The following is a 21,176-nucleotide window of genomic DNA, read 5'->3' as shown; positions in this document are numbered from 1 at the left end:
GTACGTAATGTTGAGGTGGGGACAAGTTTGACCTCAAAATGACACTGTACTGTCAGCACTGAAAAGAAAAAGTTATCTAGTGATCCTCTTGAAGTACATGTTTAAATAGGTAAAAAATCCCATTATTTGCACAAGCATACACAAAACACATTTCTGTCTCACGAAATTTCTAACTGTAGTAGGTCATTTGTATGAATGTATGTAGAGACATATATATGAAATTCACCGGAATTCCACTTACTTATGGGTATCGCGACCAGCGACTCGGAAAATAGGCGTTCGGAAGCGGAGCAAACTCGCTGAGAAGAGCCAAATTATAAACAATATCTGACTGATGTTCGGATGATCACAAACTTAAAGACAGAACGGGAGTATCGACAAAATATGGTAATACTTCTTTTGTGAAATTATTGTTTTTAATGTTGGCATTGCTAAGGTGCAATGGCTTGGAAAAGCTAAGATTATTTATTTTATACAAATATTATTTCAATTTATTATTTTATGAAAGTAGCTACATTATTTTAAAATGTATTTAGCGTGAGGTATCGATAAAATCCATGTTGTTGCGGGTAAAATATGCCTTAACGTTCATAACTATAATTAAAATTCGTTTTCGTATCGATTATATACACCACTTATCTCAAAAATTTACTCACAATGAAGTCTACTGCTGACTTCTAAGGCGCAGGTGAAGAAGACGACAATTAACAAATGTGGATCTTAATAATAAAAATACTTATTTTATTTTATTTGTGCAACGTAATAGATATTTAATACAATTTTTATTGAAGTGGAAAAGAGCAATGTCCCGCCGGCCGGCAGCGTGCGGATGTCCGCCATTTGCCGGCGTCCGCGCCGTCGCGTTCCTATATTTCTTCTTTATTGTGCCATTCTGAAGGATTTTGGTTGGTTTAAGCGCATATTTCAGAGGTAAGCCTTCGGCTGCAATGAAATGATCGCGATGGAAACAAAGATATACGGTTAACACGATGCCCAGTTTTTGTAAATGGAAGCCTTATTTATAGACGCACCTAAGTAGTTTTAAATACGTTTATTTCCCTAGGAAATGTATGCTAGATCGCAAATACCTAGTATTCATGAAAACGATCGGGATGAATCATGCTGCCCAATTTTGAAGTTGATATCTTCAACCGTTTGAGCTGAAATTTTGTATTAATGTTTAGTTTGGATAACAACACAATAGCATGTCCAGGAACGGCTCCCGACAAGGAAACACCTCAACGGTTTACTGCACACATAATATTTTTGTCACGCATTGAATACAATAAGATCTCTCTGACAACAATAAAACCATGTTTCAAAAATGACAGTTTTGAAAACAACTTATTTCGAAAATAAATTATTAATAATATTTACTCAACACTGAAATGAAGAATACTTAGCTATCCTCTTTATATTGTCGTCGCCGCAGCCTAAACACGCACTCAGAAAGACGTGAAAAACAGCTGATGCGATTTCAATAAGTCTGTCTGTCCCCATATTATTGCTGCAAAGGATGCACGACTTTTATTGAAACTCTGCCCGACCATCCGAATTCTAAGTTATCACTTTGCAATACGCTCATCTCAAAATTGACGAGTTCAGTCCGAAAACGGACTTTGATTTGATCGTGTCAGAGGTGATATTCACTTGAATCATACAAGTTTATTGAGAAGCGATTTGAAATAAGATAGATTAAGGCGATAACAGGCTGAACGTCAGCCCACGGGGTCGTCGACCCCGGGCTGTAACTACGAACTGTCGTTTGCAGGGCGTAGCCCTATACGTTATCTATTCCGAAGTTACGACGTTATAAACATACGCTTTTAGTGCCCGTATTGTATGCAAAATTAGTTTTAAGCAGAGCCATATTTTCATCGCATAATTTTGCACATACTAGTTGAATTATTCATAACAGAGACGATAACAAAATGAAAGCTTTTTATTTAATGAACTGTCATTTACCAAATTGATAGTCCTTCTCTGTTTTCAGTTTTTATATAGCTAAGTAAAAAGTTTTTGTTTAGAATTGATGAACATGAAGAGGGATGTTATTTTTTTTTTTTTGCACAAAAAATTGTAATGAAAATGATGTACCTAGGAAATAAACAAGAAGAGACAGTTTGAGCCTTTGCATTTTAAAAGCAGTTTTTATGAGTTTGTATCATCTTTTTAATTTACCCCACGAAAATTACACTTAGATAAAAAAAAATACTCGGCATGTATATCGATACCTCCTACGTAAAGTGTCGTAACCAACAATTTGCGGTTTTTAACTTTTCTTCATTTTCGTACTTCTAAACATAACAACTAATGACTGCAAGAATAAAAAATGTTACATTTTTATTAGAAGGTCTAGATAATCAGACTACAAAATATCGTATAATAAATGTTGCCCGTGTATAAAATCGTATGTTGTACTATCGACACAATACGCGGGGGTGCGGGGACGCAAGGCACGCGCGGGCGCCTCGTATGTTTCAGTTACCATACAGTACGCGGGAGGAGTGTGCGGTCGTCACGCAGCAATTAAATTCATTATTATTGTTCTTTTTTACATTGATTTGCATGTTTTTCGTTAAAGTATAATCAAAATGTCGTCTAGAGAACAAAGAATCCTTGATTTTATTATAATAGACAAAACAAATGATGCGGTACGTAATGAAGACACAGTTGAAAATTCAAATTACGGAAAAAAAATCAAGTTAAAACAACACCTGTGATTGAAGAACCAGAAAGAAATGAAGTTATGTATTTTGTACTATATAAGTTGTGTACTTTGTTAGTAAAATTAATGGTTTTTTTAAATAAAAGTAAAATTCTCTATCTTTGCCGATGTAAAATACAGTATTTCATACTTACTATATTTTACGTCGTTTTCACTTAGAAAATAAATGTCGTATATGTAACATACAATATTTTACACCGGAAAAATAAAAATGTATTATATCGGAACATGTACATACGATGTTTTACGTCGGCGTTTAATTTTGTTTTTTTATCGTATGTACTACATCCTATAGATTACTTCGGTAAGGCATGTGACTTACCACATTATACGTGTCAAAAAATCGTCAAATTTTGTTTTTTCAGCATTTTTACCTTTGCATTTAAATATAAATTTAGATGCAATTGAGCAAATGATGTGTTTTTTATCAGATTCTGACATAGAGGTGGAGAACAACGTCCAAGAATGTACATCGCGGAATAGTAAGTTATTTCTTTAAACAAATTGATTTTTGGTACTCCTATTGTTATTTATCATTTTCTTGCAGTTTGTGGACTGTTCTTATAATAAGAATATTTAACGAAGATTTTTTAAGTTATTTTTATTTTTAGGTCCTATATCGGAAATCAATAAAAAATTTGATGCACACCCTGACGACGCACTTACATTTATTAATTTAAAAGTAAATGGTGCACAAGAAGGTGAACCTATGCCAATTCCTTGGTAATGCATTAGTAAATTATATTATTTATAAGTGCTTAATTGTTAATTTTACAATTTATTGTTTTAGATTCATCCGAAACTAATACCAAATAGTAATATTACACCTATTGCTTCCCCAAACTGTGCTACAAACCATTTAGACTACGATTGTGAAAATTACTTCTGTCCTTGGTATATTGAGAATGCTTTACAGGAACCCTTATCAGTCATTTCCGACTACCTATCTACTAACCACACCACAAGCATTCATTGTCACACTCCATTGTCTTCATTTTCCGAATCAACGCCAAGTTGTTCCAGAAAAAGAAAGAAGATTTCTCGAGGTACGTCGGCATGTTGCAGATTGGATTGATAATAAGCGGAAGACGTTAAGAAATTTAGGCCAAGAATATAAGAGTCGAGATGGTACCACTAGGCATGCGAAAACAATAAAACCGATGTGTTTGGAGAAGTGTAGACAAAAATGTTCTTGGAAAATTAGTAACGTTGAAATAATTGCCATTTTTAATCAATTTTGAAATTTAGGTGACAGAGAAAAGCAATGGGCTTATGTAGCTTATTTAGTGCAGAAACAGAAAAACGTAGGGTTTTCACAGATACAACATCAAGGCAGTAATTTTACTTTAATTTATAGACTTAAAGTAAACAGAAGTGATGAAAACGAATTTGTGATTGTTTGTAAGAAAACATTTTTAAATACTTTCTCTATTAGTGAACAATTTGTCTACACTGCTTTGGAAAAACTAGATGTTACTAGTGGATTAATAGATATGGACCAGCGTGGACGCCATGATAATCCTCGGAAGCTGATAACTGAAGACGTTGTTAAAAGTGTGTGTGATCACATCAAGTCCATTCAACCCATCTCTCATTACGAATCTCATTACGGGCGAAGTAGAAGTAATAAATAGTAGAAGTAGTAATTAATTTAGATGGTGATTTAAAATTTTCGTCGCTTATTTGACTTATACAAAGAATGCTTTGACGAACACGTATACTCTGATAAAGCCCATACTGAAAGGCAATATCGTGATATCGTTAACCAACATTTTAAGCTAAGTTTTTACATTCCTAAGAAGGACCAATGTGATAAATGCGACATTTATAAAAACAAACCTTCACCGACATTGCTTGAAACAGAGCTTTATGAATCACATCAGTTCAAGAAGCAAGTTTTAAAGAATCTCAAAGTAGGTAAGAGATTACAAAAATTAGTGATACAATAATATGTTCAATGTTTTTCCTGCATCTTAAAGAATTTACGAATTATTAGGTATTTGCCTATTTCCTAACTTAAATGTATAAGACTGATTCATATACATAAATAAGTACATTATAAGGTCATAAACAAGTTGTATTGAAGGATCTCAAAGTAAGAGATTAAACGATTATGTCACATTTAATTTTATAGCACTTTGAGTACTCAAATTATTGTGACGCAATGATAAGAAATCATTATAGTATCAATAAAAATGTTTGATTTCATATTTCTTTTATTATTTTCCTTTCATTGCAATAAAATTGCTAAAGTTAAGATATTATTATTTACCGATTAAACAAAGTATAATATATTATCTATTATTTACAATATTTTTTTACAAAATTTTACGACGTAGAATATAGTATCTATAACTTAAATGAAATAGTTTTGTTAACTGTCCAAAGTAAATTATGGTAAGTACGACATACTATTCTTTACTTCTTAGGATTATCCACGTAAAATGTCTTAAGTGATTTTTCTCAAAAACTAGAACAAATATTATTTAACCTAGTACACATGTTTATTACTTACACATTTCTTAATTCATTTGCAAATTTTCAAAAAGTTAGGATTTCATTTTTCTGAATAATCATGGATAAACTAGCAGCGGATCTTTAAACGGCTGTGCTGTAAAGTTGACGAAATGCAGTTACGATACTTTACGTAGGAGGTATCGATATGTTTGGGTCATAGCACTACACCATATTACCAAATTTCGCCTTATTTGGTCCAGTAGATTCGTAGCAAATTGGCTGTGACAGACGGACGGACAGACGCACAAGTGATAATATTAAAGTTCCGTATTTTTATTTTTTGTGCGGAACCCTAAAAATACGAAAACTAACAAAGAAAACGAAATTGCATCTAGAAACAATAAAAACCGTAGTAAGGTTTTACAATAATAGACGCCTATTACTGTTAAACTTAACAAGATCCCGATGTACGTGCAATCTTAATTAAGATTAAGATAAAATGAAGCGAATGTCTGGTGTCTGTTTGATTAATTGTTTGAAGAGTTTATGATCTCAAAACTTGAATTCACACTATAATATTATTAATGACAGTCTGTCTTTTACTATTTCGAAACGGCTACTGCTACAAAGAAACGCCGAAAGAAACTCAAATCAATTTTAATAGGGCATAAGCCCTACTAACTCTATATAATAATTGTAAATTATTATTTTTATGTACAATACATAAAAAATGATGGTAAGTTTATAACTGACCAAAGAAAATATATGAGAATAGAGCTGACTAGATGCGCTCTGGCAGCACCCGTTCACGAGTTGCCGCTTGAATGACCCACAACTACATTACGATAAACCTCACGATCATCAATCGACACATGTCACTATACAGTTAATTTATATGCACGTGCATTTATAAAATGATCAGTTCTACAAGAGTTCAAGAAAACAACTGTAGTCTTATGGTATCCGGTATCATGTAATGAATGTAAATAAGAATTACAGCTAATAAATAACCTTACTTCCTGCCTCCCTATCTGAATCGTGAATGTAAAATATTCCTTTTATGGGCAGGTAACCGAAAAGTATCAGCGGTGGACACAATGGTATTGACGCCGTGTCCAATGCTGAATCCATTCACGAAATATAGATTGAGTAACAAAGGGAGCTGACACTACCATTTTAATTGAATTGTGATATTTTCCGATCGCCGCGTGTCGCGCGTCGCGTCGCGTCGGTGCAATCAATTTAATGGCAGCCTACAAAGGAACGCTCGCCGCTCTGTGGTCAAAACCGATTCATTTATTTTCTGAAACTGTTTGTTTCCATGAGCAATGTATTTTTACACTTTTCATGTTCATTCATTACATCCTTCGTTATTTTTTTGTGCACCAATTGGAAATAAGTTATACGATAAATACATTATAAGTTATAGATTATACACAATTTAGTTAGTTTTAATCAATCTTTATAAAAATTGTACGGGTATAAATAAAAACTTTTGTGATCGCCATTCAAAAACCCACATTTTGTTACGTCTTAAATATTTTTTGCCGAATAAATGATTTCTTTCTTTCTTTCTTTAAATACACTCACATATAAGTAAATATTGGTCGCAAATTCCAGTTCAATTTTGGTTTTTAGTTCTCCAAAATGAATGAGTACTAATGGAAGTCATTTTACCAGTAACAGGTGTAAATTACCAACTAATGGGAAATTTCAGTACGAAATTTCATAGAGGCAACTCGGCGCGGCTTGAATAACCTCAGCCTAATTAAATGTACACCTTACTCTAACCAAATTACCGCTATTAATTACGAGGTAATATGTTTTGTTTAAGCACTTTATACCCCTTTGTAGATGTATATTTGTTGTTACTTTGTATTCTTAATGCACAAAATCAAAAATTATTTGTCAAGATCATAATTGCGATAAATTTAAAAAGTGTTAGAAAATACGGTTCGTTTTACAATTTGTGATCGTTATTTATTACGATAAAACCACGAAGGGTTACGTACTAATGCTAGTTTCTATATATTTCAGCTTCTCACAAACACCTCTCCATTCTCCATAGCTTCACTGGACATGCGCCTCGCCATCTCTCTTTATTTACCGAATAAAATATGAATCTATGGCACATTTACTCTAATGATGACAGATTTGAATCACTGCGGCGCACGCGACATCGAATGTCAGAGGAAAATATTGTCAACATTATGGCGGGAAAATACCATTAGGGAAGTATTGTTTACTATGAAAATTAACTTTGTTGACCTCACCTATCTTTGTATGAGTAAGGGAGTTTATTTAGCAGTATGTTTACTTCTAAATATACTCACTTACTCATAATTATGCTATGCTAAATGTCATATAAGAATCCCAATACACAATTTATCAAAAGGAGGAACAACAATTACATATTTTTGTCGCTTCCACAATTTTTTCACTTTAAGATTTAGTCATAGAGATATCTCTATGAAATACTAGGAATTATATTATTATTTATTACATTACCATAATAAGTGATTTAAAAAGTAAGACATTCCTATCTTGTTAGAATTACACGATCATAAAATTTAAATGGCACACATCAAAGTTTATTCTGCTCTGACGTAATTGAATGTAATTTGGTAAATAACTGTGTCGTTATCCCGCTGTTCCAAAATACGCGTGCGTTTAGATTTATGTCTTTAAACGTTCGCTACAAGATTAAATCTCCGCGTAAACCATTGCCATTTGGTACTCGTATGTACGGAAGTACAAATAAAAATATTTAGTCGTAAAGCTATGAATATACCGTCAACAAATATTGGTCGCACTTCTACCCATAGTACTATTATGCATTACCTGAAACAAATTATTTATAAACTACAGATTCCTCTTAAAGGCGATGGGGCAACAAGGGTCTCTATTTCAAAATAGTATCTACCAATATATTATGGCCTTCAGGCTCCGTCTACCAGCGACCGCGAGTTATTAGATAATCTTCTGCATCAGTAATGTAAAAGGCTAAAAAGTTCTCGACACATCTTGTGGAGTGATACAAGTAGTGAGGTGTACTCATACATTTGTCAAATAAAAATAAATTTAGGTAGGTACGTGGGCGGCTGCTGCAAGTCAGCGACGCTATTTCCTGCGTACACTATTTTCAGTTATTTTTAGCTTCAAATTAAATTGTGAAATGAGCGTGTTTCCTGTAACTCAATGTGAATTTCGCCTTCAGCTTAATATCACATTACTGACGTTATATCTCAAGTTCGTGATGTTTGATCGCACAAGCATGGCGCTGATTCCTCGCTCCGCTAGACGCCAAAATATTAGTTATGTCGAAATCAGGTCAGGATGATGCATCTGCGGAAATAACAGGCGATCCCATCACTCCTCCCATGTTTCAATTTAGGCAGGGATTTACAGTGCCGTGTCAAATCTCACGGAAAACAATACTTCGCGAAGTCGGTGCCAGTTTGTTTAGGACATACATATTACACGCGCGTAATCCGATTTACTGATAAGAAAGATGACTTCCTCTATCTTTAGTCATTCAAACTTTAATAGATGTAATTCAAATTGTAATAATCACGTATACTAAGTATTGTCTTATACGAAAACAATAGAAGTCCTGAGTTTTGCGTCCATGTGCGTCAGTGTGTTCATAGTTTGCCTTTATCTCGTGTATTTTTGGCTTTGTTTGAGAAAAGCCGATATTATGGCGTAGTTATGGCTACACGACGTTTATGGCTGTTTAATTTGAACTACGCCAAAATTAGATTGGTAAGACGCGAAATCAGAAGAATCTATTTCATTGTAGTGGAGATATAAATTTCGCCTGTCCCGCTACCAATAAAGAAAGTAGGAAATAAATATATCACTACTTATTATGTATCGGTATATTATATTGTAACTATTATATATTTGAAATTATTATATTTAAGTTGTGACATAATTTTTATGATGAAGTTTAAATCCCCAAAATTGCGAATAAAATACGAGTTCCTAAACGGAAATATTTATGTATTTCGATACAAAAAGTACGTAAATATCTCGTCAGGCGTATTAAATTAGCCCTTTCATTGGTGGCGTTCAATTTACTGTGGACTCAGTGAGGGCCGGCGAAGTGGGGCAGTCGGCCGCCCGTCCAACAATGCTTCACCTAAACAACATTTATTACCCTTTACACTCATAATATTGTTAGAAAAGGTTTGTATATAGCTGCGGTCGCGGCTCGTGAGTAGAAATCGGAATTAAATTTACTTTTGGGCGTCAGAATAACTAATATTGAGTTTCGGTAAATTGATTATTTTAACAAAATCGTATTCCATTCCAAATTCTCAATACTTTTGTCTTTACGCCATTATTAGGTATCTAATAATGGCGTAAAGACAAGAGTTCATTTAGTTTCATTAAAACTAAATGTGTATTATCTTTGTTACAGGTGTTGATGACGATGTAACGCCAAGCCCTTTACATTTAAAGGTAGTTATTTTTTATTATTGTATTACATTTTCAAACCTACGTCTCCTACGAGTACTCCGTGGCCTCCACATCAAATTTTAACTTGCTTGATTTTATTTTGGCATACATGGAGTAGACAAGGCACAGGTCGTGTCATATGAGGAAGTAAGATCGATGGCATAAAATAGACTAAAATTGAAAATATTCAACAGACAACAACCTAGTTCTAAACTTATTTGTCGATGATGTAAATGGACAACACTCAGCGCCCCACACTAAGCTTGCAGATCTAATACACCCAGAACCGCGGACAAATATTTGTGGTCACAGGTACAAATATTTGCCTGGGAATCGAACCCAGGATTTCTAGATAGCGGACTAACATGGCGGTTAATAAATCCACACTAATATTATAAATGCGAAAGTAACTCTGTCTGTCTGTCTGTCTGTTACCTTTTCACGCCTAAACCACCCAACCGATTTTGCTGAAATTTGGTATGTAGATAGTTTGCATTCATGAGAAGGACATAGGAATATTATTTTTTGGAAATTCAACCCCTAAAAGGGTTAAAAGGGGTGGCAAAGTTTGTATGAGAAAAATATTTTTATTGCACATTTTTGCATGAAAATTTGAATTAATGCTTTTTAGTACAAATGATGAAACACGTATTTCAGGGTTTTTCGAAATTCACCCCCATTAAAGGGGGTGGCTAAGTTTGTATGGGAAATTTAATTCTATTTAAATATTTTGCGTGACACTAAAATAATGCTCTGCAATACAAATTATGATATACATATCTAAGCGTTTTTATGAAAATCAACACCTATGGGGGTTAACGGGGGTGGCACAATTTGCGTAGGAAAAATATTTAACAGTAATTTTTACCATAATATTAAGTCCATAACAATGAACCACGTACATCAGTTTATCATTAACGAAAAATACCCAAAGAAATTATGATACACATAGTAGCAAAATTGGTTAAAAATAGGAAATAAGTTTTAGAAAGTGCAGCAGCGGCGGCACGGCAGGTGCACGGCGCGCGCGGGCAAGCCACGCCCGCCCGCGACTGTACGTACGCTGCAGCGAGGCGGGTGGGGAGGTCTCATCACTAACTACTCTTACACGAACGTGCAGACACGTGAGGGCAGACGTCGTTGTCGCACGTTTGGAAAATATTAAAATTTCGACATGTGGACTGTCGAATCCTCAGCAATTGTGGGACAAGTACAGAAATGATATGTCAGACGATATATTATATAGATTGCAAGAAAATAATCCTAATGTCACATACATTGATTCTATTTATGACGAAGCCCTAACAAAGATTGAAGACCAAGTGATAACTATTACTGGTAAAGATGAGTAGACCACGTAGGACAGGGCAAGTTTGTAGTGATGTGTTACGCGAACTAAATTATGACCATGCTTTTTTACAACAGCAAATAACGGAGTCCGTTCCACGTTTGAACCCAGAACAAAGAAATGTCTTTAATAGTGTGGTGCAAAAAATCGAAAACGGCGTAGGTGGTTTGTTTTTTCTTGATGCTCCTGGAGGCACTGGCAAAACATTTCTTTTAAATCTCCTTCTTGCTCAAATCCGAAAAGATAAGGGAGTTGCTGTTGCAGTAGCGTCCTCTGGCATTGCCGCCACACTGCTCAGTGGTGGCCGGACAGCACATTCAGTACTCAAGCTTCCTTTAAACTTAGCTCATGAAGAAATGCCAGTTTGCAATATAAGTAAAAATAGTGAGCGCGGAAGAATGTTGCAGCAATGTAAGTTGTTGGTTTGGGATGAATGTACTATGTCTCACAAGAGAGCAGTCGAAGCATTAAACCGGACAATGCAAGACATAAAAAGCAACAGAAGTATAATGGAAGGGATGGTTGTTCTTTTGGCTGGTGATTTCAGACAGATTCTACCCGTGATAACTAGAGGTACACCGGCAGATGAAATAAACGCATGTTTGAAGGCCTCTACGCTATGGGCGCATGTGCAAAAATTTAGTCTGACTACAAATATGAGAGTACAACTGCACAACGATTCACAATCGGGGCTGTATGCGGCCACTCTCCTGAAAATTGGTGAAGATCGTATGGCCACAGACATTAACGGTATGATCACACTAAATCACGAATTCTGTATATATTGTTGGCAGCACTGACGATCTAAAAAACAACGTATATCCTGATCTGCGGACTAATATGGGAGACCAAGAATGGTTGTGTGAAAGGGCAATTTTAGCACCAACGAACGAAATTGCTGGACAGATTAATGAAAATATTATGTCAGAAGTGGAAGGTGACGTCGTGGAATATCTCTCTGTAGATAATGTAATGGATACAGAACACGTAACATCAGTTCAACCCTGTCGAGTTTCTTAACTCTCTAGAATTATCAGGCGTGCCTTCCCATAACCTGAGGTTGAAAGTTGGTGTCCCCGTTCTATTAATGCGTAATCTTGATGCACCTCGGCTATGCAACGGCACTCGATTGCAAATTACGCACTTGGGGAAAAACATCGTTAAAGGAACAATTATGACCGGAACGGCAAAAGGAGAAAATGTTCTGATTCCACGTATTCCCATTATTCCAACAGACTTGCCGTTCCAGTTTAAAAGAGTGCAGTTCCCTTTAAAACCCGCCTTTGCAATGACTATAAATAAAAGTCAAGGGCAGACACTGAAGGTAGCAGGTGTACACTTAGAGAAAAACTGCTTTTCCCATGGGCAATTGTATGTGGCGTGTTCCCGTGTATCTAGCCCCCAAAACCTGTACATATTGTCAAAAGACGGTAAAACAAAAAACGTAGTCTATAGAAACGTATTGTAATAAAATATCGCGTCTATAAACATATATTACTACAATATATGTTTATAGACGTCCTTAGTAAAAAATGACGCGGACGAAGTCGCGGGTAACAGCTAGTATACCTAATAAATATACTAATATTATATACCTCGTGACGTAACTAATACGCCACGAGGTATATAATAATCGGTGTTAGGTATATATCAATTGGTGATTTAAGTGTTATTTGCCTGTTAATAGATTCGACCGCAGAAATATCGACAATAGCAATTCCGCTCGGAGCTGCAGCGCAGTGATGGATGCACGTTATTGCACTTAGCAGCTGCTCTGATGCTCTCATGCGAGCGAGCGCTATGTGCATCACTCAAATAGTGCATTGCGAGTGATTACTGCACCCGTAACGTAGCATCTCTGAAGGTATTTCAAATTGAATATGCGAGGTGAATAATGATTCAAAACATACAATTTTTCTATTAAATATACACATATGAGGTGACGTTAAACGTTACTTACAAGATGCTATGCTAGTAACAAGTTTTGAAGTGCAGATATAATTTCTTTGTCCGTGTTCATATGATCGTATTTATCATTTATCCGATTAGTGTCCTGATGAGACTATTCATACGTACATTCACTCAAAAGTCCCGAAATACGAATATAGGTGGAAGAAAGATAGACTGCTAAGGAAAGGCCTTTCAGTCTATTTATCTTTCTACACTCACAACTCATTGCGCTACAAGTCTATTTATCGAACGATTTGAATTCCATAACGTCTCAAATCTCATCAAAAATAAATATTAAATAAAAAATAAATCTGAAAATTATTTTTAAAAAATCTTAAATGAGAAATATGTTTCTGTGTCAAACTTCACTAATCATTAAGTTTGCCAGGTGCGCAAATTAAATGTCAAACGACGAAATTCTTGGTATTGGCTTGTCGATGTTTGTGTCACAGAATTTGATGAGGGTTGTCACTCGCAACGCAAATCTTTACAATCTCATTAAAATGTTGTTCGCGTTTACTGTATGTATTTCGCACTTAAGATTTTTTCGATTTGATTTCAATACTACTCAATAAGCTGATTTTATCTTGATAATAGTATTCATTACTTAATATTATTAAGTTGTTAGTAAGATATTAACTATAATACAACTGTACACACTATGTACTGTACAAGTAGTAAGTGTACAAGTGTACACTATGCAGATGTTGATAAAATAAAAACTATTTACGTGTTAAATTTAAAATAACGGTGATGATCATATTCGCTTTCCTTTAACAATATTGAAGGTAGATGGAAAGAAAATAAAGCGATCTTATAAGTTTTCCTTTTGAGCTACAGAATCCAAAAAAAAGGCGTTGTAAATCAAAGGCGTAATTCACGGGTGTGATGGGTGAACGATTTGCGGTTATTCTGGTCGTGAAACACAAACACTATCTCACGAGCCCGCTGTGCGAGTGACTCAGATGGAAACAAAAACTCATAAATAATGTCGAGGAAACATAAAAACAAAAAAAACTTACATTCTGCGTTGCGCACATGACACCCTGGTTGCTTGCATCAGCTGTAATGACCGTATTTCATCAGGTCTATAAAGAAGAGAAACAGTAAAGACATATTAATCCGCCGATCTGAATATCAATATGTTTATAAGTTATCTATTATATTACTCATATATGAAAAAAAAACTAAACAATAACAAGGTAGGTGCTGACCTGTATAAATCATTCCGTCACGTGCACGTGCCGCACCAGCCTCCTCACACTGTCCGACACGATATGATTACGATGCGATTTCTTATTCATTTTTTGCAACGATTTTAGAGATACAAAATTTAAACTTCAACCTCAGACTCGGAGTTGTTTAGGAATTCTATTTAATTTTTTGCATATACCTAGGCATTTAGAGTTTTATAAACTCGAAATGGTACTATTAGGCATGAGTACAACTAGGAAGGTAATCATATGTGCTTATGATAATCCTTACATATTATGAAACTGCACGGATTTTCATGCGGTTTTCACCAATGTATATAGTGATTCCTGAGGAAGGTTTAGGGGTATAATTTATTACATTTTTACCCGAGAAGCTGGGACGGGCCGCTGGTTGTCTATAATTTATGTAAATCTCTATTTCGGATTTCTTCACTTTCTAAACTATAACGACCCACCTTCTCAAATGATATATATAAACAATTTAAACTCTTTTCTAATAATTTTAATGTATCTCTAAGAGAAAAGGATATAGAATGAAATGCAATCGAGTCGGAAATTGTGAGAGTTGGTCATCGCCGACATTCGAGCATGCTCCTGCGGGCCCCTCGCGCGCGCTAATCAATTCGGTTATATTGTTATAGACTTGGCGAGCTATTACCAGGACCAACTCCAGCCGCGCGTGGGGGAGGCTCTGCATTTGTTTTTTTTTTTATTTATTTCAAATTACTGGTCATCACAGAACTATGTGCTGGTCACTGTTTATGGCGTACATACAATTATTTGATAAATCATTTGAAACACCAGTAGACCGTACTCTACAACCGAAATTGTTATTCATTTATTCGTTTTTTATGTGATATATGTATTGTTTTATCATTGTTCTTCAGCAGTTTAAAATATCTCGTCTTCATGTCTCATCTAGCACAGATTTATATACTTCATCCTTAAATTTCACTATAAGTCCCCTAAAAATAAAATAAATACATTCAAAAATCGTAATCTATTAGAAATAGATATCTCTATTTTACAATAACATAATTGTTTGTGTTTATTAAAATCAGCATTGCCTGACCAAGACTAGTAAATATTGATCAGGTTTCCCCGAAGTGGCCGTCACTACTGTCTATTTCTGAATGTCGATTGCTGATTTAGTGACGGCTGATTACAGCGGCTGTCAGACTGTCAGCGCTATAAATATCGGAAATGATCTTGGTTGGTTTAATTTATTTCTAGGAATTATTGCGCTTTGTTTCAAATGAACGCATTTGTAATATTACAAAACACTAGCGGCCAGTCCCGGCTTCGCTTTTGAATGTTCGGTCTGTTTTTGTGCCAAAATTCATCAAAATTGGTCCAGTAGTTTATTCATTACAAATAAAAATAGAATCTATTCTCTTTATGATATTAGTATTAGTAACATAATAATATTAGTCGGTAACCTTCTGGTTCATACTCACTATGGCCGAGCAAACATTTGTCGACGCGAATGACGAGCTCTTTTTTTACCGCTGGGAAAATCACTTGGCTGGATTTTCCCACCGTCGTCGAAACCGTCAGAGTTCTGCTTGCTGGTAGTATAGAAGATACATTTTAAACTTTTGAAGAATAATATCTATACACATGATAAATATAGTAAGTTTGGTTGTTACACAAGTAACTTTTAATAGTTACGGATTGTTAATTTGAAAAATATTTAATTTTTGTATATGAAACAAAAGTTTCGAAGTATAAATAACTCGATGCTGAGTTGAAAGCATATCAATCTCCATCTTCTAAAGGTCTTGTACCTACGTGTGTTCAAAAAAGTATGAAACGATTGATCGACACCGGCCCACACGAAAACACACTTTCCCAATGTTTTGTATCAATAAACTTATAATTCCATTTGTGATTCAAACATCGTTATCAGTGCGCAGAAAACAGAGTTCATGCTCCAAGTTACATAAACAAGATATGTTTACACTCAGAAAGTAAAATGAAATCATACTAGGTACCTATGATACCTGCGACAATATCAATCTATGGTAAAGGCCAGTGCCAGACACAAGTGAACAGAATATTTGTAAATGTTTGGAATTTTAGAGATTTGGGTTGCCATGTCTATTGATTCCTAAAATCTGCCCAAGTTTCGAAATGTCTAATGACACAATGACTAGCTAAGTAACAAAAAATAAACTGTATTTGCACAAAATTTCATCAAAATCTCAGTGAGTCAATCTCGTGAACAGACACAGAAGTACAATTGACACCGGATTTGCATGCAACATGTCAGCTCTTGTGTTGTTATAAGCAAGTGATTTAATGCTGCCATCTACTCTATACTTATTTACTCCGGGTAATGTGTCTCTGTCGGGTTTCCTGCCTGAAGCAGCTTGTTTCATGGAATATAAATCTTTGCACACTGAAAAATGGGCTGAAAATGACTAGGTTTTTTGAAAACATAATAGTAATTTAGTTGAAAAATATCGAGAATATCACAGTATACATTTTTAATCTCAAAAGACGCGTCAAGAGTAATTCAGTAACGATTCCGTTATTCTTTGCATATACCTACGTAAAATTGAAGAAAATGTGCAAAAACTTAAGGGCGACTGAATATTAGACCAAATCGGAATTTGGGTTTCGACACTTAACAGATGAGGAAGAAACTGATAAAACGCTTATACAAGAAACTTGATAGTCGGCCGATGTGCCTTATGAAAGTTTTATGAAAAAGGAAAATTTACAAAAAAAAAATGTTAATGTCGCTGTCATCGTATTTGTCTAAATCGTTATCCCTAAAAACGACTAACATAAACTACTGAGCAAGGTCACTAACCGACACAAATCCAAATTAAAAAGCAGATGGAAACGACACAATCAATATTTCGTAGTCAAATGTTTCTCATAGACAAAATCCAAATGTTTCTTAGTTACGATCTATGGATCTGGAACACAGAAAAGTTAGATTTGTGTCTAAAAATGTACTTAGAGCCATGCCTTGCTGTGCTTGTACACGTTCACGTTCGTCGACGGATCAATGTAGAAATTGTATGAAGTTTCGACGTACATCAACGCACGTCATTGTCATAACCTATAAAAAACAAAGGATAAAGTGTAGAGTAACTACAGAGTATATAGTATCGGTATTTCAACTATATTTTTATTGGTTGCAGATTCGCAGACAACGAGCAGCGTAGGTCGCTTGTACTGGGGAAAAATATGTACGTATTTATACTTTTTTTTTAATTACTTCGCTTTCTTTGTTATTTTCTTAGAGCGAAGTTCATGCAACCCGTTTACTTATTAACAGCAGGAGTTTGTAGGTAAAGTTAGATGTTTGTATTACATTTTGTAATAAAACCTTAAGAAAGGTATAAAATTATGTTTTTGTTAGCAAGTCCGTAGAAACTAACATTTGGGTTAATATCGTACTCATAAAAGTTTAACTTTTTACGTATTGAAAGTGTTTTCATTTGATTCTTATATAAAGTTGTACGAGTATTATGGATATATCTTGTTAAAATTTACCAGAAACAAAAAATATACCTACAATACTTAGGTATTCTGTTTATTGTACTGTGTAACACAAAACAAAGTTCTGAAATAAAGAAGTAAATTATAATAGGAATTGCTAAAATTAAAGATTCTAAGGTAATACTGAAGCCTTTTTTATATAACTAGGAGAGTTACAATATTCTTAATTTGAATTATTATGTTTCCAGGTAAACGTCGCTTTCTCCAAGAATTATTTCCTTCTTCAAAAGATTGAATAGTAGTGCAGCATGGAGCTCGAGGACGTCGAATCGTTAGGCCAGGATAATCTCAGCTATCCTCACATGTACAACGGGACCTACAATGGAACTTTCGAAAACTGCCCAAACAACAACTTGCCCGTCGTGTACGTCGTCACGCAAGTACTCTACGCCCTGGTCTGCGTCGTCGGACTCCTCGGAAACACCCTCGTCATCTACGTCGTTCTACGCTACTCCAAAATGCAGACAGTAACTAATATGTACATCGTCAATCTAGCCATCGCAGACGAGTGCTTTCTCATCGGTATACCATTCCTCATTATCACGATGTCGCTCCGATCTTGGCCATTTGGAAGCTTCATGTGCAAGGCTTATATGATATCAACGGGAATCAACCAGTTTACCAGCAGCATATTCTTATGCATAATGAGCGCTGATAGATATATTGCTGTGTGTCACCCGATAGCGGCTCCGAGACTCCGCACCCCACTTGTGTCGCGGGTGGTGTCCGCTGCTGCCTGGACTGCGTCTGCTCTCGTTATGACGCCAATCTTCATGTACACCACCCTTATTCCTACGGAAAATGGCCTCTCATGCAACATTGTCTGGCCTGAACAAGAGTCAAGCAAGGGCCAGACGTCTTTTACACTTTACTCTTTCGCTTTAGGATTTGCTGCTCCTTTGACTTTAATATTTGTCTTCTACTGTCTCGTAATTCGTAAACTAAAAACTGTGGGACCAAAGAATAAGTCCAAAGAGAAGAAACGATCTCATAGAAAGGTAACAAAACTGGTGCTGACCGTAATCGCTGTATACGTGCTTTGTTGGCTGCCGTATTGGGCATTCCAGGTGGCTCTGATCTACTCTCCGCCTACTGAATGTGCTAGTCGGATCACCGTGACCATCTTCCTTGTGGCAGCCTGTTTCAGCTACAGTAACTCGGCGATGAATCCTATTCTGTACGCTTTCTTGTCGGATAATTTTAAGAAAAGTTTTCTGAAAGCTTGTACGTGCGCCGCTGGCAAAGATGTGAATGCTACACTGCACGTTGAGAACAGCGTAATACCGAGGAAGCGAGGAGCCCAGGCGCGAGCGCAGGCGCGAGCAGCTGAGTCTAGGGGCGGGTTGTCAACAGCCACGTGTGGTATCGCCGGAGGTTCGAGATCTGAAGCATCTACCGCTTTGACGTCGAGGTCTGTTGCAGTCAGTGAAGCCTTGCCCTTAGAGGCTCGGCCGGCAACCCTCGCGCCTCTCATAGCGCCAAACGGGTTGTCGCACTCACGTCTTTGAGTGCGGGCCTCGCGCACTGGTCGGAAACCCTCCAGTGCCCTCATAGAGGAGGATACTCTCATTGTGTCCATAGATTAGGATTCTAAAACTTTGAAGTGAATGTGTCCTAAAACCTGATACTTTGTGGATGTTACACCGTCACTGCATTATGAGAACGTATAAATAATATAATTGATTATATAAATTGAGGGTATGTTATTCATCTATGAGGTTTTTAGCAAAACCTGACAGCTAGGGGGGACACGAGCCCAGTCCTCCTCAGCTGACGAGCGTCCAGCCGAATTAGGTCTCCGGTCGGGGACCGCACCTGCTGTAACATACGAGTATATAAGTCTTTTTTCGTCGTGTTTGTACAAAATTGTGAAAATGGTGTTAATTCGGCCTAGGGTTGTAACGATGAATTTATTAAAAAATATTTTTTTATCGCCTAGCGAAAGTAAGATTTACTGTATTTGTATACCTACTTTAATTAATTATTCTGTAAAAATGTACATATCGTGTAAATATTCATACAGTTGTCATAATGTCAGAGTTGTAATAAAATTACGTTCGTGAATTGTATTTTTCTTTTTGTCTCCTTGTTAATTATATGATGGCATGTCGTGTCATGTTCGTAATGTTCTACGAAACGTGGTAGAACACGTCTTGTAGTCATAAAGAAAAATAAACAGAGATATGGACTGATACAAGAAACGGCGATGAAAGTGATTAAGGCTTTAAGCACCAACACACTCAACATAATTTCGCGGCTGGAGCAAACTGTTATCCGTATTAAAAAAAGAAGAAAATAAAAACAACAAATAAAATTACTGAGAAGCATTACATAAAAATAAACGGAACTTTTTAAAATATCTTCCGAGCGTCTTTAAATGTCTGTAGTTGATCAGGGTTGTACACGAAGCCGTATCAGGCCAGATTACAGCTATCACGTGCCTCAGCATTCCTCAACGAGATCCGCTGCTCAATGGACTGGCAATAAATATGCGATCACAGACCAAGAGCCAGATAGACCTCGCATCTTCAAACGTGTTAAATTTTAACATGTTCGTTCTTATATAATATTAAAGTACTTACAATATTTATACATATTTTAGAGCTATACGGTAACACAAGTTGGTTTAATGCGTAAAGTAGGCTTACTAAGACTTACTGGGCGTATTACATGCACATAATTGTTCGGCATTATTATCAATCGAAAAGTCCCAGAGGCATATGTAAAGTTTATTATTGTTGTGATGACGATAAAAATTGAAATTAGAACTGGAAATAAGTTTCTGAAATGGGGCTTTGCCGTGTAGTATAGTTTCATTTTCAGTATCTACAACATCATCATGTCGAAGTCCGAGGTAGCCTGCGACGCAATTTCGTCGTATTGAGGATGCCATAAAGACACATCCATCATGCGTGACAGCGAGCGGAGCCGGGCAAACTAACTCGAGGGATCGCTTTCACATCTACAACACAGATTTACATAATATTGCGGTGTAAGGTATCTGGCTGCTGAGGGACCTCGTATAGTTTATGTATAAATTAAAATGTCTTTTGCTATTGAAAGGTTCTCCTTCCTTCACTAATATCCCTCTTGTGATCTTTGTAGAAAGTAGGGGCCTGTCAAGTGTATATTTTAATACCTATTTTTAGTACTATTCCTATAATACTGTATAGAACAATATTATAGCAAAAATCCACCTACAAAAGTACTAATAAATTAAATTTCAATAAGGAGCTTAAGTAAAAAAAAAAACTACAAAAAAAAAAACAATGTGCAAAAATACTGATAAGCCCAACATATCAATTGCAAAAACCCCAGCGGTATGGAAACGAGGGTGCGAACTCGGAAATTGAGTCGGCGGTTTGCTTCCTGACCCAGTTATTTGGCGACACATCTGCATGCGGTTAACTGGGATAAACATGCTGTAAGTATTCTTCATTACATGAAACAGTGAGTGAAGAAGCAATATTTTACAGGTAAGATTAAAGATAACCTGTGC

General features: G+C 35.8%; 1 protein-coding gene across 9 annotated transcripts in view; it reads left to right on the top strand.

The window, feature by feature from the left end:
* Window positions 1–19,741, top strand: part of AstC-R2 (Allatostatin C receptor 2) — a 104,061-nt gene extending 84,320 nt beyond the window's left edge. For 5 of the 9 annotated variants that reach the window (XM_053769101.2, XM_053769105.2, XM_053769102.2 and 2 more), the window contains 3 exons: window positions 9,612–9,652; window positions 17,317–17,364; window positions 17,866–19,741. In XM_053769101.2, the coding sequence (XP_053625076.1) occupies window positions 17,926–19,185 (1,260 nt within the window). In that variant the 5' untranslated portion in view covers window positions 9,612–9,652; window positions 17,317–17,364; window positions 17,866–17,925 and the 3' untranslated portion in view covers window positions 19,186–19,741. Of the gene's footprint in view, window positions 1–9,611; window positions 9,653–12,684; window positions 12,862–17,316; window positions 17,365–17,865 lie in introns of all 9 variants that reach the window. The other 4 variants (XM_053769106.2, XM_053769100.2, XM_053769103.2 and 1 more) reach the window with 2 other exon arrangements.
* Window positions 19,742–21,176: the final 1,435 nt, after the last annotated feature.

This window comes from Plodia interpunctella, chromosome 3 (genome assembly GCF_027563975.2).
Source record: "Plodia interpunctella isolate USDA-ARS_2022_Savannah chromosome 3, ilPloInte3.2, whole genome shotgun sequence".
Taxonomy (NCBI): domain Eukaryota; kingdom Metazoa; phylum Arthropoda; class Insecta; order Lepidoptera; family Pyralidae; genus Plodia; species Plodia interpunctella.
Note: the sequence above shows the minus strand (reverse complement) of the source record. Positions and strands in the feature narration are given on the sequence as shown.